Genomic DNA, 27,094 nt, shown 5'->3' with positions numbered 1-27,094 from the left:
TCAACACTAGTGCTGAGTAATCCGGAATTCTTTGGATCCGTCACTAGATAGACAAGTGAAGCACCGTTCCAAATTTTTACACGCTGTACAATCACGGCAAGGGAAAAAACCCCATCTAGGGCCCTTAGAGCCAAAAGCACACTTGGATTCCCGACCCCTGTAGTGACTGTGAGTTAACAGGTCGCGTAGATTTTTGTTCCTCCGGTATGTAATGGAGGGTGTGTTGGTAAAAGCAAATGGACAACCAAAGAACTAGCAAGAACTTATCTTATGCTGAAATGGACAGGCCATCAGAGAAATCCAAGTAGAGATCTGAATCCAACCCAGAGAACATTGACAGCTGGCATGGACTACAGACCAGAGCCAAGTTAAATAGCAAGGCCAGTGGAGCCGATTAGTGAAAGCAGCTGCTGCAGAACCTCAAGGAGCAGCAGTTCCACTCGAAACCACCAGATGGAGCCCAAGGGCTGAACTCACAAAAGTACCATTCATAACCACAGGAGAGAGCCCAAGAATGGAATTCACAACAGCAGGTCACTTTGTAACAGACCATCACCACCCTTACGGATACGCACATCAAGGAAATCAACGCTGTCTCGGCTGTAATGGCAGGTAAGTTTGATGTTAGAGTCATTGGAAGTCCCGGCTGCGTCGGAGAGGTGAGTATAGCGATATTTTTTATTTTAATTCTTTCTTTTACACATTTATATGGTTCCCAGGGCCTGAAGGAGAGTTTCCTCTCCTTCAGACCCTGGGAACCATCAGGAATACCGTCCGATACATGAGTCCCATTGACTTGCATTGGGATCGGGTATCGGTATCGGATTGGATTCCGATACTGTGACGGTATCGGCCGATACTTTCCGATACCGATACTTTCCGATATCGGAAAGTATCGCTCAACACTACTCAGCACATTACATGCTCCACGGACTATGTGGTTTATTATGCCACATGTCCTTGTGGACTCATTTATGTGGGCCTAACGTCACGCCAGCTACGTATTAGAATCGGGGAACACATCCGGGATATTAAGGCAGCATTGAATTCATCGGCTGACGAATTTTTGAAGCCAATACCTAGGCACGTCAAGGAAAAACATGGCTGCAATAGTCATCTGCTTAGGGTACATGGCATCGATCGTGTCATTATGGATGGACGAGGTGGAGATATGAAAAAACGTCTTGCCCAATTGGAAGCGCAATGGATTGTTCGCATAGATTGTGTTCGACCTAAGGGCCTCAATGAGGTCCTTAGTTTTGTCCCATTTTTATAGTTTTTATAGTGGCCCTCTAGCTTCTATAATAAACTTTTTAGTCTAGTGTTTTTAACCTTTGTTTTATATTCATGGTTTTCACTTGTCTCTTTTTTTGTCTATTTAACAGATTGTATCCGCTGTACATTATACTTGTTCATCTTCTATGATCTCAGGAGGCATCAACAGATTTCCTGCACTTGAGAAGCCGAGGACAGATCTTGATTCTTATGTCTGTCTATTATTGTTATAGTGTGTCATGCTTTTTTTCACTGTTTAGTGGTATTAACTATTATTATTACTTTATTTTCTGGTTTGCCCGACTGTACCTAACTGTATTTTTGATAGTGTTCACATTCTAACTTTTTATGACACTGATTCGTTAATCAGAGCGGGCATCCCTGGACATTGGTTCACCATTTTTTATCATATTCATGTTTCTTAGCGTTAGGGCATTAGGTACACTCCTCCTTTTTACACCGCTTCTTTTGCGTATCACTTTCTTTGCTCTTTATGCATTTGATATATGCTGTACACATTGATACACATGTGTCACTTATTTTTATATTTCTATATTATTATACCTTAATATTTTTCAGACTATTCTGTGTAATATTTGTACTTTGCAGTGCACTCGTATGATATATGTTTCTCCTATTTTTTCTAGGTATTTACCTGGCTCCTTCACGTGCACTCCTTTCCCTCACTCTCACTTCCCCGTCACTCCCACTGCTCAGGTATGTGCACATGTCCATTATCGGCTTCTCGTCTCACTGCCTCCTATCTCCCTTTCCGCTCTCAGCGGTGTGCGCTTCTCACGGCCTGCTTGTTCTGGTTGCCATGGATACGCGTCCTCACGGCGTCGCACCTCTGGCTCCTCCCACTGGCGCGTCAGTGCGGGGCGCTGTGGAGTGACGTTGGACGCCGATTCCGCTGCTTCCGGCCATTGCAGCACCTGGGGTAAGCGCCGCCATTACCGCTCTGAGCGCCAATATTGCAGATAAAACGAGACTCTTTACCACTCTTGCACTAGCGCCCCCCGAGGAAGCAGCATTTGCGAAACGCGCGTCGGGGCTCCTCCTTCCACGTACGGCCGCAGGGGGATTTCTTTTGTATGTGCCTCTCACTACTACTTAGTAAGTATAGTATGGCTTTACCCACTTATGCTTATGGGACTTCCCTGTCACATTTGTGCCCATGCGTTGAGGGCAGTATAGTCATATAGGGTATTTTGCCGTATTACACTTTGCACTAGGCACTTTATTTGTACTTTGTCTTTTATATATACTTAGTATCTCCCTGCACCTGCTTACTACCTGAGAGCTAGTATTGCTGCTATATGCCTGGTTGGTTATGTACTACCATAATTATTTTTCATTACTGAAGGATATCTTCTGTGTATTTTTATACACTCTTGTGGGATGAGTATACATTCATTCTTTTGCTCTTCTGTTTGGTATAACGTACGTGGTACTAGTGTTGCCTCTCTGTTTTTCTATTGCATCGTTTTTACTTTGATATTTACTTGCTGTATTTATGTATTCTTTAAATGGTTTTTCAATAAATTTGTTATTTTTGAGCTATGGTGTCCATTCTTTTTTTTTTTTTCTCATAGTTTGTAAGCTTGCGAGCAGGGCCCTCATTCCTCCTGGTATCTGTTTTGAACTGTGATTTCTGTTATGCTGTAATGTCTATTGTCTGTACAAGTCCCCTCTATAAGTTGTAAAGCGCTGCGGAATATGTTGGCGCTATATAAATAAAATTATTATTATTATTATAAGTGGTGCATATGTTTCTATTATACTTTTCCTCTAATTCTTCCACTCCTGGTTTTGGCTTCCAAGTACTGAAGTAAAATACTGACCAATTACTGAATGTGTGACCGTGGCCATAGTAGGTAACTAATACTGTAATATTAAGGATAAGTTCACACTAGGCATTTTTTCAGCGTTTTTTCTCAATCAAAACCTGCTCTCTTGGTAGTAAAATGCTGTTCAGAAAGCCCATTTGGGTCATTCTTTGCAGTTTTTGCGTGCAGATTACATGTGTGCAGATTACATGTGTGCTTTGTCTACGCTAAAATAATTAAGAAAATTCACCAAAAACGCAGCGAAAACACAGTTGCGTTTTTGCAGTGTTTTTTTCAATTTCTCATTGCTTTCTATGGGTGAAAAAAACACTGCAAGAAGTGACATACTGCAGATTAAAAAAAAAAAAAAACGCTTTCAAATTCAGTCAGGAAAAAGAAGAAAAAACAAGCGAGTGAATGAGATTTCTGAAATCTGATAGCCTTTGCTGGTAACGTGCATAAAAAAAGCAACCAAAAAACGCTGCATGTGAACATAGCCTAAGGCCTCTTTCACACTTCAGTCTTTTGGCGTCAGTTTGAATCCGCCATTTTCGTCAAATAGCGGATCCGCCATTTTTTTTTGGCGGATCCGCTATTTTCCCATAGACATGCATTAGCGACGGATTGTGGCGGATGGTCGTCCGTTCCATCCGCCATGCGACGGATCCGTCGAGATTTGGCGGACGTCATCTAGACATTGACGGACATTATAACGTTTTTTGTCTGCGCCGAAATGGCGGTTCGCGACGGATCCGTCGCATCCGCCATTCCATAGAATGGCCGCCTATGGGCGACGGATCCGTCACGACGTCATTTCGGCGGATCCGTCGCCCCAATCCGCTTTTTCAATTGCGCATGCTCCAAAAAGTACTTTTCCCAGGCAACCCCCAAGTAACGGATCCGTCAAAAAAACGAATCCGTTAGAACCGTTTTCTCAACAATTGTGACGGATCTGTCAATTCGTCACTATGTCGGAGCTGACTGACGCCAAACAACTGAAGTGTGAAAGAAGCCTTACAAGGTAATTTTGGCAGCTGCCTGATGCTACATTTCGTCATGGAATCACAGTTAATATGTGCTGACTGACGACTCTCAATTCTAAACATTTTTCTATGTGCTGACTGGTAATTTGCCACTTTGTATCTGATCCTATTGCAGAGACTTCTGTTACATCCAGCTCCTGTAGGCTCTGATTCTCTTTGTTTACAATGGCTGACAGATTAACCTCTGCGCACGCGCACAACACTTCACTGCACAAGGCAACGAGCATGTGACAGGACAGGAAGTAAGAGGGCGGAGTGTGGGCGTGGTCATGGCTAAAGCTCAGTGATTGGATGGTTAGAGCTGTTTTGTGGACGGCTCCGACAGTGTCACGTGACTACAGCGACTGTCGCCATTGGTTGGACAGGCTGCTGGTGACGTAGAAGGTAGAAACGAGGAAGTTTTGACGGTAAACGGTAACAACAGGGAGTTATTCGTCGGTAACTGCCTAGTGTCAACACCGGGGGGCTGTAAGCGGACGCCACTATGTTTCGTGGCCTGGGAAGTTGGCTGGGCTTGGACCCAGAATCGGAACCACAGTCTGTGGAAGAAAAGAGTCAACCGATACAAGACACGGGCGAGGAATCCGCAAGCACGGAGAAGGGAGACGGCACAGAGCCCGAAAGGACGGCACTGGATGACGCGGAGGACGTGCTGCGCAGACAGGCCACAAGCTTCAGCAGTAAGTGGCCGGCGCTGTCATGGCTGCTGGGCTGGGGTCCGGTGATCTGACTGCTGCCGTTATCTCTAGTCACCGGCAATGGTACCGTGCCATTATCCGGGGGAGAGGCCGGTTCCGGGACCCCAATCCTGGACAATGATACCACTGTATGGGGGCGGCAGAGCTTTCCCCAGGATGGTAATGATCCCTTACTGACTGCTGAGATCCTTATTGATCTCCAGAATTGGCTCTGCAGCCGCTGTCATGGATGGATCGGAGCTGCTCATCCGCTGAATCCCCCGGAGAAAGCTGAGCACCGCACTCCGCTAATTCCAGCAGTCCCCTGGCCACTGAATGGAGCAGCGGCCAAGAAACAGCATCTCTGCCCCATCCACATGGGTTAAAATGAGCAGCGGCCAGCTGTACACTACAGCCACATCCATTGTTGACATCATTCATGGCTGTGTAACCCCTTAAATGCTGCTGTCAGTAATGCTAGCAGCATCTAGATGATTAGTAGAGCGTGGGGGCTCCCTCTTTGATCCAATTGGCGCTTTGGGATCATAATTGTGGTCCTGATGCTTTCCATAGCGATCCAAGGCCAATTAATGGCCGTAGAGGCTTGCTCACACAATTATTGGTAGGAACATTAAAAATGTGTAAATTGCAACATTGTTTACATTTTTGTCAAGCTTCTAATATTTTTACAAATAAACTCCAAGCTTGTCGACCTACACTTACCGTATCACAAGAAGAACATTCTCAAAATCACTGGGAAATGCTGAAACTGACTGCACCGCGTTATTGCCGCGTAGTCAGATTTGCAAAATGTGTCCTGGTCACTAAGGGGTTAAGTTCTGAAAGTCATACTTTTTTTTTTTTTTTCCTATTTATTTTGCAGTCCTGGCATTTTTGTTGTTTTTTTAAATTTATTTGTATTTGTTTTTATTCCCCCATAATAAAGCATCTTTTATTGTTGAAGTTGTTTTTAAGTTGCAATTTTTTTTTCTCAAAGATGTTGTCTCATTTTTTTAAATGGGTAAATTAGAAGTTAGTTGCTAAAGGGCCGCAGTCAGCGCACAATGACTGTTCGAACCAAGTAGAGGCGCCCGGTGTTCCTTGGCAGTGCCAATCATTCATTACACCTGCTGGCTTTCCATCTATCTCAGCCCTTCTATGGCTGTATGATGTCAGAGCTGTCAATCAAAGAGGTGGGTTGGAGAAAGAGGGAAAACAAGCAGATGTTTCGGTGTATATGAATGATTGGCCATGTTGTGACGCACTGAGCGCCTGCACTTAGTTTGGACAGTCATTCTGTGCTGACAGTCCCTTCAAAGCAAGCACCTTTGCAGTTTACCTATAGTGTCTCGGCAGGGGCTGGTCTCCTGTTTGGGGGATGCAGCTCTTTACTCCGGAGCTACTCTGCTTTGTTCTTGTTGTTGGTCACCCAGGAGCACAATATGGTGACCTGCTGTGATGGTGAGCAGACGTTGAGCACTCTGCCGCTGTCATTGTTCAGTGCAGGTATACAGCTGGTTTTCCATCTGTCATGTTCTGCTTTGGTTACCGGGAGACAATAGATGGATGACGTCTTCTGTCACTTGTTATAACCATCTTTATTTGTACGTCGCGTGTCACTAAACAAAAAGAAATCCAGCCAATAAATAAACTCCATAATTTATCTCTTTTCCAGGTTATATCTTAAGCCTGGCTTCAGTCGCAACAAAGAAGATCTCTGAATCGGTTACTGAAACTGCTCATACTATCAAGAAGTCCGTTGAAGAAGGAAAAATTGATGGCATCATTGATAAGGTTTGAAGGGTTATGTTTCTTGTACCTGTAAGGGCTTGATCACTCCTTTCTTTAGTATCTGTTTTTATCCTCAGTGTGAAGGAACATTGCTGATGTCCGGAAAGATAAACCTGAGTGCTCATCTCTTATTTGGGGAGAAAAGTACCTTCATCTGCCCATGTTTGCTCATTTCTTGGGTGATTGGCTCATTTAAAAACATTAACCCTAGTAATCTGGAGGTGTACTGCCAATAACATGATGCCGTGTGAGGACACCATAATTATTGAATGTCCCGTTGCCATCAGTACTCGTGGGCCTGCGTAAACGGGCCGGTAAACCATAGACTTGTATAGTTGATCATTGTTGATTTACGGCCTGAGAACGGCTTGTCTGAGTGCCTGATTTGTAGTGACCTCCGTACCTCCTATGAAGGTTGGGCATTGTGACATGACGTCTCACGTGGCATCAGATCTGATGACACATTCAGACATCCTCTCCTTCCAGTTCAGCTTATTGTTAATCATGTGGGCTTTACCATTTATCAGCACTTCTCTTATATCTCAAGGGATTCTGTGTCTTGGCCGGTAGATATTTTCGGCATCTCTGGTGCAGAAGTTCTAATGTGCTATTTTTCTCTCGTAAACCCCCCAAAGTTTTTTTTTTCACAGAATTAATCCTCCAAGACTAAGAGGATGTTCACACTGTGCCTTCATCAGGCAACCAAAAACGTCAGTTTTTAAACTGGTAGACTCTTTAGGAAATGCTCCTCTTTTACTAGAATTTTGTGAACCTGAAACTTTTTTTTTTTTTTTTTTTTTTTTTTTATATATAGTTTCCACAGCATCTCTGACTTTTTTTTCTTTTTAAAGACTTTTTTGAAACTTGTTTCCCAGACTTATTTTTTCATTAAATAATAAAAATCATTAAATAATAAAAATGTTGCTGATATATATATTTTTATACCAGAGATGCTCAAAAAGACGCTCAGGCGTCTTTTGGACTTCTTTTCAACCTTCCCAATGACTTCTATTGTAAAATACATTGTGTCTTCAGCATGGAAAATGCCCGAAGAATGGCCAGGCCACTTATTTTATCCACTTGGTGCATTTTGCAAACCTGGATTAGTTAAGAAAAGCTCAAAAGGCTGAACATATGAAGAGCAAGTCGTCTTTACATAGATGTACATATGTTCATTCTTTGGACATTTTTGAGCACTTTTTTTCAGGCAGTTGAGTTGTTGGAGTGGACCCCAAATTTTCCTGGAAAAAAATAAAGTGTACTGATGCTGAGGTTTTTGACTAGGTTTTTTTTTTTTTTTTAAGCTGGTCCTCTCAAAAAAAGAAAGCTCAGAAGTTGCTTGAAGCCTTTTTTTTAAATTTCCTACTATTAATTTCAATTGTAAACCCACTTTGCTGTCCATATGCTCAGTCTTTCGAGCATTTTTCATGTTTCGAAAACTCCTGTTACTATAAAAAGAAAGTACATGCCAGTTTTTTGTAGTGTCACCTGATGAAATCTGCCCTAAAGCGGTAGTCCAGGGAGAAAAAAAAAATGTTTGTACTTTCCTTGCCCTCATAATGTATAAAGATGAGATCCCAAGTGCACTTTTCTTATCTTTATGACACTTGTAATTCCATGTGATAGCAGATGCTCTTCACTGCTCCCTCTGGGACAGTACATCACACATCAGTGTTCACTTTCCCCTGTAACAGCCAGAAGAGGTGGTATGGCCAGGCCCCCTGTTCTTTGGGATAGAGCTTTTTTCAGGAGGCTGGCTGATAGTAACAGCATGGAGTTGCACACTGCTGTAATGTCCCCAGACGGATGGGGTGAGTAGTGAGGAGCAGCTGCTGTCACATCAGCCCTCTAATAGTCTCCCTGTCTGCAGTCTGAGGTGAGGGGGCATGGCCTGCTCCCTGATAATGTCTCCTTCACTGCAGGGCGACTAGCGGGAAGTAGGCCATGTCCCCTAGTCTTGGACTGCAGAAAGGCCGAAAAAAAGCCCTGCTTCCTAAAGCACTTCTCACTCGAAAACATGTCATTTTTTCCGCCTCAAAAAATGATTCCTTGTGCACTTATGTATATTGCTTGTTACATATAAGTGCATCTAAAAGTCACTGCTTACACCGCTGCTCGAAGCAGCCTCCAGTTGGGTTCCAGCAAATTGAAACCTAAAGGTATGCCAAGAGAATGGTCTTTTTGGAATTTGGCAAGCCCATAATGATCTGTGCACATGTGACATAAACATTGGTTGATACACTGTGAACGAGGGCCTATCCACAGGATATAGGTGAAGGTATGATTTCTGGACATCTGGTTTTTCAGACTCCCTCCCCTCGCCCAATTGTGACAGTAGAGTAGTGAGTGTGTGAAACCACGACTTCTGTACACAAATAATGGGACAGGGGACTAGTATGCAAACTTTGGGAGGCATAGATTGGTGCAGTCCCAGCTGTTGGATATGTTAATCACCTCTCCTGTAACGGCTGCTGCTGATTGGCTGCAGTGTTCACTTGACCATCGGTAGACGCCGTGCCAACATCGGAGGAGTGGAAATATTCGGCATGCACAGTTATTAGGCAATTTGTATTTTTGATGACTCGTTTTATTATTGAACAACTACAGTGCTTTCAGTCAATCCAAAAGGTTAATAAACCTGAAGCCCCCAACTTGATGATTATTTGTTTTTTTGATCTGTGACATGTCTCACTAATGTGGACAGGGTATTGAAAACCTCATCCACATGTAGATTATATTCATCTGCTGCTAATCTGCACCGCCAATCTGTAGTGCCTCAGCCCTTAAATACTCTGATCACTGCCATTCACGGGAATCTATTGATTTGTATTTACAGACCATCATTGGTGAATTCCAGAAAGAACAGGACAAATTTGTACAGGAGAAGTCAAATAAAAAAACAGGTATGTCCTGTCATACAGAATCACATCTGCCCATGCCTGACCGCTTTTACATGGCTCTGCAGGGACATCTTTCACTTCTTCATTCCTTACCTTTGTGTTCTTGTTATTGTACTAAATGGCACGTGGCCATGTCTTTCTTGTTCCTCCTGCCTGATTGTTTGTACATCCTATTTACCTTCGGCGTAGTATTTGAAAGATTTTAAAGTGTACGTTCCGCTTTTTGTAAATCCGAAGAGGGACTCGCATATATAGCCATTCTAACTTAACATGGGATTGTCTGTATTTCACAATGATCAATCACCCTCATCAACCCCTACTTTTATTTTGTACTGAGAAACTGGGGACATAGTTCTGTGTGGAGGGGGAACTGTGGTGACATTATGGTGCATGAGGGGGACCTGTGAGGAACAGCTTGCTATGTGGGAGGCCATCATACTCGGGGAGGTGGTTTTTGGGGATATATTACTGTTTGAGGCACTGTGTGGGGACATCATACTTTGGAGCGGTCTGTGTGGGGGCATCATATCGCTGATTATTATTTCAAAAGCCGAATTAACCTCTTAACGACCTATTATGTGTCAAATGTTGTCTCCCTGACTTTGATGTGAGCTTGGAAGCAGAATCATTGCCGGCAGCAACGGGTGGTGCGGATATTTGACCACTATTGTTAACTTGTCAAGTGCCACTATCAGTCTGTGATAGTGGAATTTACAGCACTGGCAAGGGGTGGGGGGCATGCAGTTCTATGTGCCCATCTACTATCTTGTGATGTGATTCCAGGGCACCACCATGGGTCTGGTGAAGACCCCTGTGCTTGTCATGACGGTAAGACTGCCTGTGGGTTGTGTTCATAGGCGACCATGATTTTTGCTGTGGTATTGCTGTATGTAGCACAAGAGATTGAATGATCACTGGTTCAAGTTCCATAAGGTAAATAATTATCAGTGAAAAATAAAAAAACATTTTGAAAAATATAAGTTCAAATCGCACCACTTTACCCCTATTAAAAATTAATAAATAAAAAAAAAAATACATGAATGGTGTTGCGGCGTTCATAAAAGATCTGTCAAAATATAATATAAAATAAATTTGATCAGTAAATTGTATAATGAGAAAAAAATTAAAAATGCCAAAATTGCATTTTTTTCGGCCACCGCAATAACACAAAAAAAAAATCATAAAAACAGCTTGTGGCACAAAAAACAAGCCCTCTCATGGCTCCATGTCCTGAAAATTGAAAACTACATCTCCAGTAAAATGTTTTGTTTTTTTTTAACACATTTCTGATTCTTTTTTTTTTCTCCACTTAAGTGAAACAAACACAATGTATGTTTGGTCTCTATGTAAGTGAACAGACCTGAAAATCATACTGCCTGGTCACTTTACCCAAAACAAAAAAAAAAAGTTTAAAGTATGGAAAAAAATAAAAAAAAATATATAAAAGTTTAAATCACCCCCCTTTCGCCCCATTCAAAATAAAACAATAAAAAAAATCAAACCTACACATATTTGGTATCGCCGCGTTCAGAATCGCCCGATCTCTCAATAAAAAAAGATTGACCTGATCGTTAAACAGCCTAGCGAGAAAAAAATTTCAAACGCCAGAATTACGTTTTTTTGGTCGCGGCGACATTGCATTAAAATGTAATAACGGGGGCGATCAAAAGAACGTATCTGCACCAAAATGACATCATTAAAAATTACAGCTCGGCACGCAAAAAATAAGCCCTCACCTGACTCCAGATCACAAAAAATGGAGACGCTACGGGTATTGGAAAATGGCGCTTTTTTTATTATTATTATTATTTATTTATTATTTTTATTTATTTATTTTTTATAAGCAAAGTTTGGATTTTTTTTTTTTTTTTACTGCTTAGATAAAACGTAACCTAGACATGTTCGGTGTCTATGAACTCATAAAGACCTGGAGAATCAAAATGGCAGGTCAGTTTTAGCATTTAGTAAACCTAGCAAAAAAGCCAAACAAAAAACAAGTGTGGGATTGCACTTTTTTTGCAGTTTCACCGCACTTGGAATTTTTTTCCCGTTTTCTAGTACACGACATGCTAAAACCAATGATGTCGTTGAAAAGTGCAACTTGTCCCGCAAAAAACAAGCCCTCATATGGCCATATTGACGGAAAAATAAAAAAGTTATGGTTCTGGGAAGGAGGGGAGCGAAAAACGAGAACGCAAAAACGGAAAAGGGCAAGGTCGTGAAGGGGTTAATTAATATTAAATTATTAGTAATGCCTTAACATTATTTGTTCCTTACACTATGTACAAAACTGAGACAAAACAGTGCATCAGTAAAGGATATTTATTACCACACAAGTCTACAGTCTACATTCATATATACTATACACTGCTCAAAAAAAATAAAGGGAATACTTAAACAGAATATAACTCCAAGTAGATCAAACTTCTGTGAAATCAAACTGTCCACTTAGGAAGCAACACTATTTGACAATCAATTTCACATGCTGTTGTGCAAATGGAATAGACAACAGATGGAAATTATTGGCAATTATCAAGACACCCTCAATAAAGGAGTGGTTCTGCAGGTGAGGACCACAGACCACATCTCAGTACCAATGCTTTCTGGCTGATGTTTTGGTCACTTTTGAATGTTGGTTGTGCTTTCACACTCGTGGTAGCATGAGACGGACTCTACAACCCACACAAGTCGCTCAGGTAGTGCAGCTCATCCAGGATGACACATCAATGCAAGCCGTGGCAAGAAGGTTTGGTGTGTCTGTCAGCGTAGTGTCCAGAGGCTGGAGTCGCTACCAGGAGACAGGCCAGTACACCAGGAGATGTGAAGGGGGCCATAGGACGGAAACAACCCAGCAGCAGGACCGATACGTCCGCCTTTGTGCAAGGAGGAACAGGAGAAGCACTGCCAGAGCCCTGCAAAATGACATCCAGCAGGCCACAAATGTGCATGTGAAAAAATTTGAAAAAACTGACCGTCACATCCAAACATAGACTGTGTGAACAGGTGCTGAACCTAGAGTCACCAACTCTTATATAGTTAAGCAACTAAGGCAGCACAATGCAGAGCTAAAACATGCAAACATGAAACACGATAATTGAACTGCATTACTGCACTAGAAATATGAAAAATGAGAGCGTTTAGCGCATAAAAATGGCCAATTTTATGTGTACCTGGTAGCCACTTTACGGCATCTCTTATACCAGGTCCTACGCTTTCCATTCCTCGCTGAGAATAATTATTGGCCATTTTTATGCGCTAAACGCTCTCATTTTTCATATTTCTAGTGCAGTATTGCAGTTCAGTTTTCATGTTTCATGTTTGCATGTTTTAGCGCCGCAGTGTGCTGCCTTATTTGCTTCACAAATGTGCATGTGTCTGCACAAGCTGTTTGAAACTGACCTCATGAGGATGGTCTGAGTGCCCAACGTCCACTGATGGGGGTTGTGCTCACAGCCCCACAGAACACCAGGATTGGCAAATTCGCCACTGGCGCCCTGTGCTCTTCACAGATGAAAGCAGTTTCACACTGAGCACATGTGACAGAGTCTGGAGACGCCGTGGAGAGTGATCTGCCTGCAACATCCTTCAGCATGACCGGTTTGGGAGTGGGTCAGTAATAGTGTGGGGTGGCATTTATTTGGAGGGCTGCACAGCCCTCCATGTGCTCACCAGAGGTAGCCAGACTGCCATTAAGTTCCGAGATGAGATCTTCAGACCCCTTGTGAGACCATACGCTGGTGCCGTTGGCCCTGGGTTCCTCCTAATGCAGGACAATGCCAGACCTCATGTGGCTGGAGTGTGTCAGCAGTTCCTGCAAGATGAAGGCATTGAAGCTATGGACTGGCCTTCCCGTTCCCCAGACCTGAATCCGATTGAGCACATCTGGGACATCATGTCTCACTCCATCCACCATCAACACGTTGCACCACAGACTGTCCAGGAGTTGGCGGATGCTTTAGTCCAGGACTGGTAGGAGATCCCTCAGGAGACCATCCGCTGCCTCACCAGGAGCATGCCCAGGCATTGTAGGGAGGTCATACAGGCACGTGGAGGCCACACACAATACTGAGCATCTTTTCCTTGTCATGAGGCGTTTCCACTGAAGTTGGATCAGCCTGTAATTTGATTTTCCACTTTGACTTTGAGTATCATTCCAAATCCAGACCTCCATGGGATATTCATTTTGATTTACATTGATATCCAGGATGTGGTATTTTAGCGTTCCCTTTATTTTTTTGAGCAGTGTGTTTGTGCGTGTGTGTATATATATATACACACACACACACACACACACACACACACACACACACACACACACACACATACACACACTACTGTAATATCACACATTCAAAACCCACGATTAACTGCCAGAATTACGGTACCCAAATCACACATGCCATATCAGCCCTCCCGTCTATCACACTATCCCTAAGGCCTAGTAAGTAAAAGGTTACAGATACTCAGCCCATATGTCCATCATGGAGTTCCAGCAGCAAGGCACATGTCTCTTGGGATTTACGTCCAGCCAAAAAGGTGTCCAACCCCAGGTGTGGGGGATGAGGTCATCAGTATATTGTCCACTGGCTAAGGTACATCCACTCCATCCTGATTAAACTTGTTCTACTAGCACATGGCCGGACCCTTCTTTGTAGACCACATGATGGAGGAGCGGGCTTCTGAGTTCATGTGGAATACATGCGGGGGAATATATATATATATATATATATATATATATATATATATATATATATATATATATATATATATATATATATATATATATATATACATATACATATATAAAAATTTATTTATTATTATATTGCCATTTATTCCATGGCGCCTTACATGTGAGGAGGGGTATACATAATAAAAAACAAGTACAATAATCTTAAACAATACAGGTCACAACTGGTACAGGAGGAGAGAGGACCCTGCCCATGATGGCTCACAATCTACAAGGGATGGGTGAGGATTAGTGTTGAGCGATACCGTCCGATACTTGAAAGTATCGGTATCGGAAAGTATCGGCCGATACCGGCAAAGTATCGGATCTAATCCGATACCGATACCAATACAAGTCAATGGGACTCAAGTATCGGACGGTATCCCTGATGGTTCCCAGGGTCTGAAGGAGAGGAAACTCTCCTTCAGGCCCTGGGAACCATATTAGTGTGTAAAATAAAGAATTAAAATAAAAAATATTGCTATACTCACCCTCCGACGCAGCCTGGACCTCACCGAGGGAACCGGCAGCGTTCTTTGCTTAAAATGCGCGCTTTTCCTTCCTTCCGTGACGTCACGGCTTCTGATTGGTCGCGTGCCGTCAATTAGGTATGACGAGGTCCAGGATAGGGCCAAGTCTGTGATTCCAAGGGATGAGCGGGTCCGCAGCAACAGGGAATGGTCCACTGTGTCAAAGGCAGAGGACAGGTCCAGGAGGAGGAGGACAGAGTAGTGTCGCTTGCTATATATATTATCCCTTCTACAGTCTGCACAGAATGACTGTTCAAACAAAGCACAGCACTGTGCAGTGCTAATTAAAATCATACCTTTAGTGTCCAAGTCTGTTTCAATATTTGTCAGAAATCTTTCCTTATTCAAATATGCTAATAAAGTCCTCTGTACACCCTTGACTTGGTTAAAAAGTTCAATGCTCCATCCCATCACCTTTTTATCCATCTCGCTTTTAAACTTTGGTAGAGTAGAAGAGAATTGTTGCCCTGTGTCTTATTCTATGTGTGAAGAAGTCAGATGGGAGGTGTAGGACCACGTTCACACGTCAGTATTTGATGGGTTTTTTTTTACATCAGTAGTTGTAAGTCAAAACCAGAATTGGTGACACGTTTCTATTATTCTTTTCCTCTGACTGTTCCTCTCCTGGTTTTGGCTTACAAGGTAAACAACTCACCAAATACTGACCGTGTGAACGTGGTCTTAGTTAGACTTGTGTACAAGCTGTTCTGAGCCTATAGTTCTGGCCGAGATCTCTGCGGAACAGCCCCGAGCATTACACATAATGTGTGAATGTTTTTTGTGCTCCCACTTGTTAGAGCTAAATATGTGCAACTGTTAATTTCCATTAAGAACTGCTGCACAACATCTTTATTCTCAATATTTGCTATTAGTCTGTTTATCTACAGACAAAAAATATTGAATTAACTTTTTATTCTTTTTAATAGAAGCTGCCGTTCCTCCCTGGGTGGGCTATAGTGAGGAAGAGACCATTCAGCAGCAAATCTTGGCCTTGTCAGCGGTGAGAGTTGTCATTAATGATTGTTGTAGTCCACTCTTTAGGTACAGTACCAATGTCTGCTCTGTGCTGCGTCTGAGCCCTGTGTGTGTCATGTATATTTCTGGGGTGTATACTCCACCTGTATGTATAGGGCTCCATTCTACCTGCCGGCTGTGCACACATCCTGCCATGCATCTACCGAGTGCTGCTCGCCTCCTGTGGAAGAGTTCGGTGCTGGATTAAGGCTTTAGTAGCATCCATCAATTCTGCTGTCTATTATCCTGCTAATTAATAGAATAAATATCTGTCCATATGAGCACGTTTTCCAGTCTGTTACAGTGAGCACTTTCTATGGATCTGATTTGTGTTGTACAGATTGTTTTATAACTACTATGTGTTTTTTCTCCTTCTTTTTTAAGGACAGGAGAAACTTCCTCAGAGACCCTCCTGCTGGTGTCCATTTTAATTTTGACTTTGAGCAGATGTACCCTGTTGCCCTTGTAATGCTTCAGGAAGATGAGCTGCTGAATCGTATGAGATTTGATCTGGTTCCAAAACTGTGAGTGTTCTGAATGTTTGGTAATTAGTGTACACAGTGTGTAACAGTCACCTAGCCAGCTGACTCCGTTCACTCCCTTTAAAGTACCATTCAAAATACTTATCCGCGCAAGGGATACTCTGATTTCATGCTGACCTGTGTGGATGGATGTATGCCTGCCGGAGTATCGGACGTATACCTGCCGGAGTATTGCCCTGCCATATGTATTGTACTTTCCTGCTGAGTTTACCTTTGTGTCGGAGCATGGCTGTTTTGTGTTAAAGTCCCTCCAGGACGTATGGAGTTAATAAACCTTGCCTTGTTAAGACTAAAAAAACATCTGTGTGAACGCTGCCTAGTGCCTACCTGAGAGAAGCCCTACCACAAAAGTGTGTGTGTAAGGTCTAAGATGGTTGAGAAGCTGATGTCCATCAATTTCAAATATAATTGTTCTTCACTGAGACTGTGCTTGCAACATTCTTCTCGTTAGTCAATACTGCAGGCGATTTTAAAAAGTATTTTATTAACATATCGTAGCAGAGAAATCTGTTTCTTTCTCCACTTACCATACACTTCTTCCCCTGCCTCCTCCGTGAAAAGAAGGAATGTGGGTGACACTCACCATCCCAATTAAAAGTCCACTTTATTTAAGTTGCTTAAAACATCAGAGGCAGGAGTCCTGTGTGGAGCTCAAAGGACGTTGGCCGTTTCGCACACCCTGCCCTTCTATGCATGGTGAGGACCCGTAGAAGCGCATGGTGCTGACAGCAGATCTTTGCCTGAACCAATGACTGTCCAGTCTCTCCATGCGTGTCTAGGAAGAGGCCTGTCAGTCACTGGCAGCAGGTGGGGTGAAGCCACTGAGGAGCCAACCTTTTCGACTAGTCTCCCGTGCAGCTTAGTTCCCGGAAGCTCTAAAATTATGTTTTGTTTTTTTATGGAACGCGGCAATCATACATGATTAAAATTATACAGCCAGTGTCTTATACGTGCTGCACGTGCTTCGGGGAGAACGTATCTGCTGTCCAGTTCCCTTTTAAATCAGTCTTGGTCAACACAAAACGGACGCCACAGTGAGCTGTTAGGATACACCTCATTTTATATTCTATTGAGAGGGGAGCACAGTGAAAAAACAGGCAGAGGGAGACACCTAAAAAATTATTTACCTCACCCCAGAGCTGGATTCACAGCTACACTGACCAGTACAGCTGTATAATGTCCTTCGTACTGCTGCTTCTATCTGTGTGACAACTAGGAAATGAAGAGCAGGAATCGCTCTCTGTATGCTGTGCTCTAGGTGGCAGAGATAAAAGCAGCTCATATGCATCCATCCGTTTCCAGTTACCTGATGAACAGAGATATAACCAGCACAGGGGAGAACTGATGAAATGCCGCATACATTCATTTAATGGCCAGATATAGTGTTATTTCTCCTGTACACACTCTGAAAGTATGGCCTTTTCATTTCAAACTCTTTTCAAGGTTTTTCTCATTTTATAGTTTTCTTATAAATTGATGGCTCTTACAATGGCTACTGTAAAAGTTTTTATTCTGAGAGCAGGTATCCTTACATAACGGATAATGGAGTTGCCTTTTCCTGATGTGACTGAGCTATGATTATCTGCATTCATTTTAATTTACGGTTTTATAGTTTGACCAAATCTAAAGATTGTTGTATGTTTTTAGTGTAAGATGTTTTTTCTTTTCAGCGTGAAAGAAGATGTATTTTGGAGGAATTATTTTTACCGGGTGTCTCTGATAAAGCAGTCTGCCCAGCTGACGGCACTGGCTGCCCAGCAATCAGCTGGCAACTCTGACAAGGCAAACTGCAAGCAAAGAGATGAAGGCTTAGAAGGTAAAACAAATGTTTGCATCTGGTAGATGAATGAGCGAGAACAGTGGACAGAATAGTTGTTTCTACTATTACTACGTTCCGTAGACATTTTTTGTAAAACGTTGTAAGATGATGATGATGATGTCTTGACTGTTGTAGAGCTGCAGACTCTTCAAGGATGTGCTGCTTACCAGTCATTATATAATCTAGTGGTCCATTATTATGCTCCTGAAATTATGATCCTAAGGGTATGTGTCCACGTTCAGGATTGCATCAGGATTTGGTCAGGATTTTATGTCAGTATTTTTAAGCCAAAACCAGGAATGGGTGATAAATGCAGAATTGGTGCATGTGTTTCTATTCTACTTTTCCTCTAATTGTTCCACTCCTGGTTTTGGCTTACAAATACTGATGGAAAATCCTGACCAAATCCTGATGCAATCCTGAACGTAGGTTAACATGTCATCCTTCCAGCTACTACATACTACAAATGATCTTACTCTTATATTGTTATCAGTAGGCATATTGAAGGGCGGCCAGATAACTTATAACTCACCCCTTCACGACATATGATGTATATTTACACCATACCTTGTTCGCCAGGCTTTAATAAGGGTTCGCTACCTGAGCCCGCAACTTTCCCCGCACATGATGGCTGATTTATTCAGCCATCATGTGCCTCTAATAGTCACAGTTGGAGCCGTTCAGTCAATCTCTGAGAGGGGCGCGCATCATTCCATGCTCCCATCGACGTGTATGTGATGTGATCGCGGGGTACCGATGGGTTGACCTGATAGGTATGGGGGTCATCGCAGACCCCCGGGCTGTCATTACAATTAACGCTGGCCCGTGGCACTGCTGTGTATAGCACATAGCTCTAAAACCGTATTGCCGCATGGTATACATAGCACAGACTGGTCACCGCTATAGCGATATTACCGAACTTTAACTGCTGTGTATGTAAGGCGACTACATTGTTTTAATTAAAAGCACAAAATCTCACGCTTTGCCAAATAATGGGGGCTGCAGTGGGTTAGGCAATCCCACTCTGCATGTCGGGATCTCACACCCTGGGTGTAAAAATATAATCTTACATATAACTGGCAGCCACAGGTAAAATGGTGGGTAGTCTTCTGAGCTTTAGCTTCAAACTTATCGATCTGTTCTGACCACTAGTAAACCTGGCCGATGCGTGTAATTTAATTCTGCTTGTGTATTGGAGAGTGTGGAAGAGAGAGAAATAATTACGTGTAGGTAAATAACAGTATAGTTTTATATAATGGAGATATGGCTGCTTTACTTTATGTTCAGGTGTAGTTTTCTGCTGGTGAACACCAGCCGGCAATTACCATATAGTTTTAAGGTGTTTTTAGCGCTTCTTTTATTCTCATAAGCTATTGAGCATGTCACCGAATGTCACACACAAGTTTCTAAAGACTTCTTTCTTCAAACTCTTCTAGAAACTGTAAGACCAAAGACTCCACCGGTAGCCATCAAGTCCCCACACAAGCCTCAGGAGGTAATGATCACCTTTTCTTCAGTCACACAAATTAGTTTCTGTATCTTCTCTTTTGCGGTCTGTGTTCTTGTGGATTTTACTCTTACTGTGATGCTTTTCTTATAGTTTCTCTCCCAAACAGTGGCCGGTAAAAGTCACCTTTTGGCCGAGCAGCTTTGTAATAAGAATGGGGGTGAAGCTAAACAAGGTGGATGGGTATAGTGCAGCAGTCAGAAGACTTCTGCTGGGGCTGGAGCTAACTAACCAAAAGAAGCCTCCTGTATAGCCTTTGGGGTGTTTTAATATTTGTGCCCATTAATCCATGGACTATTGTGGTTCATGTAGTAATAAATAGAGGAAATTATGTAAATTATAGACTTAGTCCCTAATGTGTCCGGCTTCATAATTTTGTAGGATGAAGGTAGACATAAGTCCATAGAGTTCAGTCTATAGCCTAACATGTTGATCCAGAGGAAGGCAAAAGAAAGCCCCATGGGGCAGATGCTAATGGCTCCCTATTAGGGGAAACATTCCTTCCCGACTCCATAGGGCAATCAGACTGGTTCCCTGGATCATCACAGAAACTAATGCCCATAACCTGCAATATTATATTATTGTATCTTTGTACTTTTGTAATGACATTGCCCTAACTATGTATTGTATGGGTGTTAGAATAGGCTGCAGAATAGGGCATACTGCTGAACTGCCACTGTACAATAAATGGTTAAAAAAAAGATGCTATGATGGATGTGGGACCACACAGTGTATCATAGCGTGCTGTCCATAGGACTACCTAGCTGTCGATTGGTCATAGTACAAATGGTGGTCACTGTCCACAGCCACCTACAATGAGCACGTGAGCATTGGAACTGGACTAAGGAGCGATGAAAGGAGGAGGCCTGATCCTTTGGCGTAGCCTCTTTGCAGGGAGAGCAGGGTCTATAGTGTCACCACACAACTCAGGATATAAACCCAAATCAGAATCTTTGCACTGATCAGGGAAAAAGGGAAAAACTAGAGACCCTGCTGTCTTCTCTGGGAAGAAGCTATTTGTACATTTTTTATTTTTTTTTTTGCCTCCGGGAGCATTACATGACCGATAAGTCCCTATACACAAACTTCATACTGTCCTCAAAGAGAAGCTTTAACCCTTAGGCTTACTACGAGATGTGAAGGCACCAGCATGCACTATGGGAAGAAGGTAAGCAATTGGAGCCAGTGTGATGCTTTTGGCAATTTCCTGCTGGGAAAGCATGCGTCCTGGTGTCAATGAGGATGTTACTTTGACACCTGATTTGCAGGGACTTTTGCAGACGGGCAACCATTTCTTGATACATGTCCAATGAGAATGCTATTAATGTGTCTATGATTCTGCGTCCTTACTACTCAGGAAGAAGAGGAGATCTCTACCAGCCCTGGAATGTCAGAGTTTGTGAGTGAAGCTTTTGACTCTTGCAACATAGACCAAGAAGACCTGAGGAAAGAAATGGAACAGTTTGTTCTCGACAAAAAAGATGACGTTGACACAGCAGAAGGTAAAAACCTTTTATTTATGGCTGTGGATGGCGTATTCTCATGTTAAACATTTGTGGTATAATCACTAGTGTCCAAATTGCGCCTGTTGGTAGAGAAGAGGATCTGTGTGACCTTCATCCACAGTCGGATCATCTCTTCTGATTCATATAAATGTCTGTATGAAGAATGACCCCTCCTAAATCTGCCAACAAGCCACCACTGGTCTGCAGATAAGTGTGGGGCCCAGGTGGGAGACACATGCCTATAAAGCTTTAATGGCCTGTTGTGTGAATATGCAATACATTCTGATGGTGAACTTAGCCCTTTAATTAGATTGATGGTAGAAATGCTCCGACACTTCTCAGTAAGTGTCTTGTAATCTGGTAGCTTTCCAACGTGCCGTTATTAAGTTACTGCTATAATCAATAGCCATCCGGATGTAACGCCGTCAGTTACAGGGATTAGTTTCCAGAAGACAAGATTCTGTTTTCGGCCACAAAACAATTGGCAAGCTAACGGTGATCTATTTTTTTTTTTATTTTTTTCTTAGGCGTGTCCAGAAATTAATGGGGTTGTCTGGCTTTGGGGTACAAGGGTGCATTCACTATGTAACTGCAGACTTGTGAATTCTCACATCACACGCTCTCTGAGGATTCTCCAGCGACAGGCGTGTGACTGCAAGTATGCGATTTATATGCATGGAGTCACATGCTGCTGACTAGTCGAGTGCACCCTCGCTCATTGCAAGGCCAAACAAGTCTAGTCGGAATGTGGCCGGAAGTATGAAAATTGCATACTTGTGGTCACTTGAACCTATGCAACACTGTGCAATGTGAGGATTCACAAATCTGCAGTTAGAGGCCGGACAACCCATATAAGTAAATTAGGCCTACCTGCTGGTAAACTCCATCTGCTGTACTCTAAGGCTGGGCTCATACAAGTGGTAGTGTTCCAAATGGTTCGATGAAAAAAATCCACCGCTAATATCCACACTGTAAAATGCACAAAATGTTGCCACACTGCTCCCTCACTGTCAAGTGCAAGTGGTCTCACTATTGTAAAAGGCATACTATACCAAATGAGTTTTGTAGTTACGTGTAGATATCACGTGAAGTGTGCACTCTCAATCTCTTCATTTAAAAGTAATCCTTAAAGGGGTTTTCCCATAAACAACGTAGTAACATAGTTAGCAAGGCTGAAAAAAGACATTTGTCCATCCAGCTCAGCCTATATTCCTATATTCCATCAGAATAAATCCCCAGATCTACGTCCTTCTAAAGAACCTAATAACTGTAAGATACAATATTGTTACGCTCCAGGAAGACATCCAGGCCTCTCTTGAACCCCTCGACTGAGTTCGCCATCACCACCTCCTCAGGCAATGAATTCCAGATTCTCACTGCCCTAACAGTAAAGAATCCTCTTCTATGTTGGTGGAAAACCCTTCTCTCCTCCAGACGGAGAGAATGCCCCCTTGTGCCCGTCACCTTCCTTGGTATAAACAGATCCTCGGAGAGATATTTGTATTGTCCCCTTATATACTTATACATGGTTATTAGATCGCCCCTCAGTCGTCTTTTTTTCTAGACTAAATAAATCTAATTTTGCTAATCTCTCTGGGTATTGTAATTCCCCTATCCCCTTTATTAATTTTGTTGCCCTCCTTTGTACTCGCTCTAGTTCCATTATATCCTTCCTGGTATCACCTATATACAAAATACGTGATAAATGAATTACCAGTGGGACCCCCTTTTATTTTGATAACAGGGGTTTCCAAGTTACCGGCACAAATGGACCAGTGATGTTCCATAGATTTTTGGATTTGTGGGGGGTCTCGCCAACTAGCTTTTTTGGAAAAAAATACCACTGCAGTTTTTGATGCAGCTTTTTTTTTTTAGTGGGAAGTACAAGTCCTTTTTAGATTTCCCAATAAATCTACTTATCTGGCTTTGTGACTGAAACCATCCTAAATGTGATTTTTGTTTTTTTGTTTTTTTTTTCTTTCAGAGGAATCGGAAGACTGGATAAAGGAACTGCAGGAAGTGGTGCAGGAATATGAAGTAGTCTCTGGCTCCGACAAACTGAAGGACGAGAACTGGGACAAGGAGATTGAGGAACTTCTCCAGGAAAATTAACGGTTTCCTTTTCTTGTGGTTTCCTGGAAACAACTTTGCTAAAATATAACCTTAGTCATTCCTGCACAATGCAAAATACTGTTGACTCGGTGAAGTGTCCTTTTTGGGATTTTAGTGCGGTTTTCCATGATGGATACTGACGATTGCATTGAACTTTTCATTTTGCGATCTGGGAAAGTAATGCAATTTTGTTTGGACTTATGGGAAACCTTTTCTGTTATCTTTTTTTTTTTTTCTGTTCTGGTTTTATAATGTAAGAATATTTCATAACTTATCACTTAATGACAAGCAACAACTTCAACTTATGCGGAATCTCAGTTAAAAGTTGTGCAAGAATATTTTCAATTTATAAACTTTGAAAAGAAATTTTATTTCAGTTAGAAAAAGAAATTCACATCTAAAATATATTTTCCCCTCTACCAATTCCAGCAATTTCCTGATGCCAAATAAGACGTTTTATGTACTTCGGTAATTAATTGGCCCCTGATACAAGTCCTGCAAGAAAAACGCTTACATTTTAGTTTTCATTGACTCCATTTTGTTTCATAGGTTGTCAATGATTTGGAAAAAAAAAAAAATACTGCCTTTTTCAGAAACGAACACTTATTGGTCCATGGATGGACTTTGCAGTTCAGTCTCATTCGCTTTAATTTGAATGGCAGCAATTCTAGACCAGAGTGATATTGTTTCTGGAGACAAGCAGATCCTAATATTTAAAGGGGGTTGTCTGGTCTAAAGCTACAAGTCTGCTGTTACTCTATGTGACTGCAGACTTGTGAATCCTCACATCGTGCCCACTGCGCTCTGTGAAGAATCTTTGGCGCTAGAGACTGCGGTCATGTGACCACAAGTATATGATATACATACGTTTGCATTGATTGAGGCTGCGCCCATCTAGTTGGAATGTGGTCTAGATGCATATCACATACTTGTGGTCACGTGACTGCCCAGTCTCGATGCCATCACTGGAGAATCCTTACAGCATGCAATGTACACAGTGTGATGATTCACAAGTCTGCAGACTCATAGTGACTGCAGACTTGTAGCTTTACACCAGACAATCCCTTTAAGCATTCGACATTTAGGTTTGTGGAAAACACTAAAAATATATATATATATATATATATATATATATATATATATATATATATATATATATATATATATATATATTTCCCTGAAAAGATTAAATATGAAGCGGTGCCATTCACAGGTAGCATTGTGTTAACATCTGTTTTCTTTATAGCGCTATGTTTGGTTGAAGCGTTTCTCTTAAAACTGACGAAATTGAAGTACTAGATTGATAAAATGCACTAAATGGTAATTAAATCAGCCAGTAAATGTAAATTAATGTTTTGTGGGTGCTTTCTGTAATATACAGCACCCATGGCTTGGGAAATGTCTGTGGGCTTAGTAATACTGCGGTATTACACCGGACTGTAAGTACACCAATGGTCTGCAATGAGTACTGCCTGGCCTGTTTTATTCAATAATGCATTGCTTATAATATGTTTTTAGGCACATTGGTTGCCAGATTTCACAATACTAACTGTATAGAATACTAAAACGATCTTAGACCAGATGATGCTGTTGTATGTACTTTGATAATCCTTCAGAATAGCTGTATATGTTTTCCTGTCTGATTTTGGCAATAAGCATTTTAGCTTTCATAAAGGATTATACAGCCATGTTGACAGATTTAAAGTAAAGTGCATCAGCCTCATCAGGTCTACAGTTTTACTTATATGCAGTTTGTATTGTAAAAATCTGTTGACCTATCTTCTTTAATTATTCCCATTACACGAAGTGATTACATATGACTAAAATATGCTATCGCTATCTGATCCAGTTAGTTGTACCCCATTATTTCTGAGAATAAAGGGGCCATAGTGCTTGATCCTCATGATCTGTGAGAGTGTCTTAATATTCAAGTCCCGACAATCAGATTCCCTTTAAATGGTTATTCCATTTCTTTCTGTCAGCAGGTTTTACTATGTAATCTGACAGCAACGTAATGTAGGAACAGAGACCCTGATTCCAGTAATGTATAATTTATTGATCTGCCTGGTGCAGTTTTGTTATAATCCCTGTTTTATCTCCTGCAGATCTAGCAGTTCTCTTAATGCTGAGCTCTGTATAACCCCGCCCACACCACTGATTGGCAGCTTTCTGTGTATACTGTGCATAGGCAGAAAGCTGCCAATCAGTGGTGGGGTTACATAGAGCTGGAGGACTACATGGCACTGGACAATTAGTCCTCTAGTGATAATCTGCTAATAAAATACTACAGATTTTATTGAAATTGCACAGCCTAGCACGTGACACATTCCTGGAATCAGGCTCTCTGCCCCTACATCATGCTGCTCTCAAATTACAAAACCTGCTCACAGATTCCTTTTAATGCAAACAAGAACACATCAGATGGGCTGCACAGAGGGTCAGTGTTCTCTACTGGCAATATAAAATAATTTTGATTAAGGTCTTTATAAAAATTAATGTTAAATGACTCCTGACAGTGAAACTTGGTGCCTCCTGTATTCTGTCACACATGTGGTTTACTTTTCCAAGACAAAATTCTGCTCTTACTTATTGATACCACATTTCATTTTAAAGACAATCAAAAGTGTCCATGGTTCTTTAGGGCACTTTTGGGGTATGTGTATACATAGCGCAGGTTCTAGTTGGAAAGTCCATTGCATATTATATATAGTAGAAGCGTTGTGAATGGGAGTTCATCTCATCCACATGCTGCGGTATGCCAAATATAATTGTGACCTTTTCACTCATGGGAATTTTCGATTTTGGCAGGAATTATATTAATGCAACACAGAATTACACTGAAAATACAGATAGTGAGGATTGTGGGCTGCTCTGAAAAATTATTAAAGGAATTACCTAGGATTCTAAAACCTGGCTTTCCAAGAATTGTGCCAAAAGGCGCTCAGAGGCTACCCTGAGACAGTACATAAGTATGGTCAGGTTTGATGCTGCACACCATAACAAGAGAAGATTGGAAAAGTGTGCATTTCACATGCCCTCCAGAGGGCTGGATGTCAGCTGTGGGCCACAGTTTTCCCAGGGCTGCTTTAGACTCCTCTAATCGCAGCAGATGCTTACACCCTTAAAGAGAATGTCATCAGAAAATGACCTAGTTAAATCCATTTTTTGGTAACTGTATTTTTTTTTAAACTTTCTGAAGGTTTTTGAATTTTAAATCCTATAAATATTAATGGAGGATGTAAAAAAAAAATACAAGATGATCAGTATTTGGCATTCAGTTTTAATATAAAAAGGATTGTGTTACATACAGCTTGCTATTGTGAATGTGACATGGCTGTCCCAACAGTGAAAGATTACACACTGGAGCAAGACCTATTAAAAACCTAAGGAAAGGGTTATGCAGGGTATATAGTGCTATACTTTATAAATGACGACAGACTGGACTTTCTGCTTTCGCTATATTTTCGGTTACATGACTTGATGTATATGTTCTCTGCAGCATTGCCTGCTCTGTCCTAATAAACCACGGGTAGCATTCTAGATACAGCCTTACTATAGTTACAGGGGAAATATTTACATTTCCAGCAAGTACTTTTTCTCTTGATCAGCAAAATGTGACGAATCAGCAAGGAAAGAATCATGAGCAGTTTCGAGGTCCTTGAGTATGTGGAAAAGCTCGGTAGCACTGTCCTTTCTAGCAGGATCTAAAGGAAAAAACAAATACAAATTTGTAAATAATAGTAAGATTTTTGAATACTGATGATTTCACAGCCCCCTCTGTAACTCCAGGCAGCAAATAGTGCTCAGTGACAGACTACTAG

General features: G+C 41.8%; 2 protein-coding genes across 5 annotated transcripts in view; one reads left to right on the top strand and one right to left on the bottom strand.

The window, feature by feature from the left end:
* The first annotated feature begins 4,455 nt into the window (after window positions 1-4,455).
* SYAP1 (synapse associated protein 1) lies at window positions 4,456-24,379 on the top strand. The gene is made up of 9 exons (XM_077296306.1): window positions 4,456-4,827; window positions 6,500-6,618; window positions 9,452-9,518; window positions 15,701-15,774; window positions 16,173-16,312; window positions 18,001-18,146; window positions 19,586-19,644; window positions 21,014-21,158; window positions 23,146-24,379. Exons 1-9 carry the CDS (start codon window positions 4,632-4,634, stop codon window positions 23,271-23,273), a joined length of 1,074 nt encoding a protein of 357 aa, XP_077152421.1. The 5' UTR covers window positions 4,456-4,631; the 3' UTR covers window positions 23,274-24,379.
* LOC143816198 (ras GTPase-activating protein 4-like) overlaps window positions 24,125-27,094 on the bottom strand; it is a 323,951-nt gene continuing 320,981 nt past the window's right edge. For all 4 annotated transcript variants that reach the window (XM_077296292.1, XM_077296293.1, XM_077296294.1 and 1 more), the window contains exon 21: window positions 24,125-26,977. In XM_077296292.1, coding sequence (XP_077152407.1) covers window positions 26,847-26,977 — 131 coding nt within the window. In that variant the 3' untranslated portion in view covers window positions 24,125-26,846. The remainder of the gene's footprint in view (window positions 26,978-27,094) is intronic.

This window comes from Ranitomeya variabilis, chromosome 3, assembly GCF_051348905.1.
Source record: "Ranitomeya variabilis isolate aRanVar5 chromosome 3, aRanVar5.hap1, whole genome shotgun sequence".
NCBI lineage: Eukaryota > Metazoa > Chordata > Amphibia > Anura > Dendrobatidae > Ranitomeya > Ranitomeya variabilis.
The sequence above is the reverse complement of the archived record's forward strand: the minus strand, read 5'-3'. Positions and strand labels throughout refer to the sequence as shown.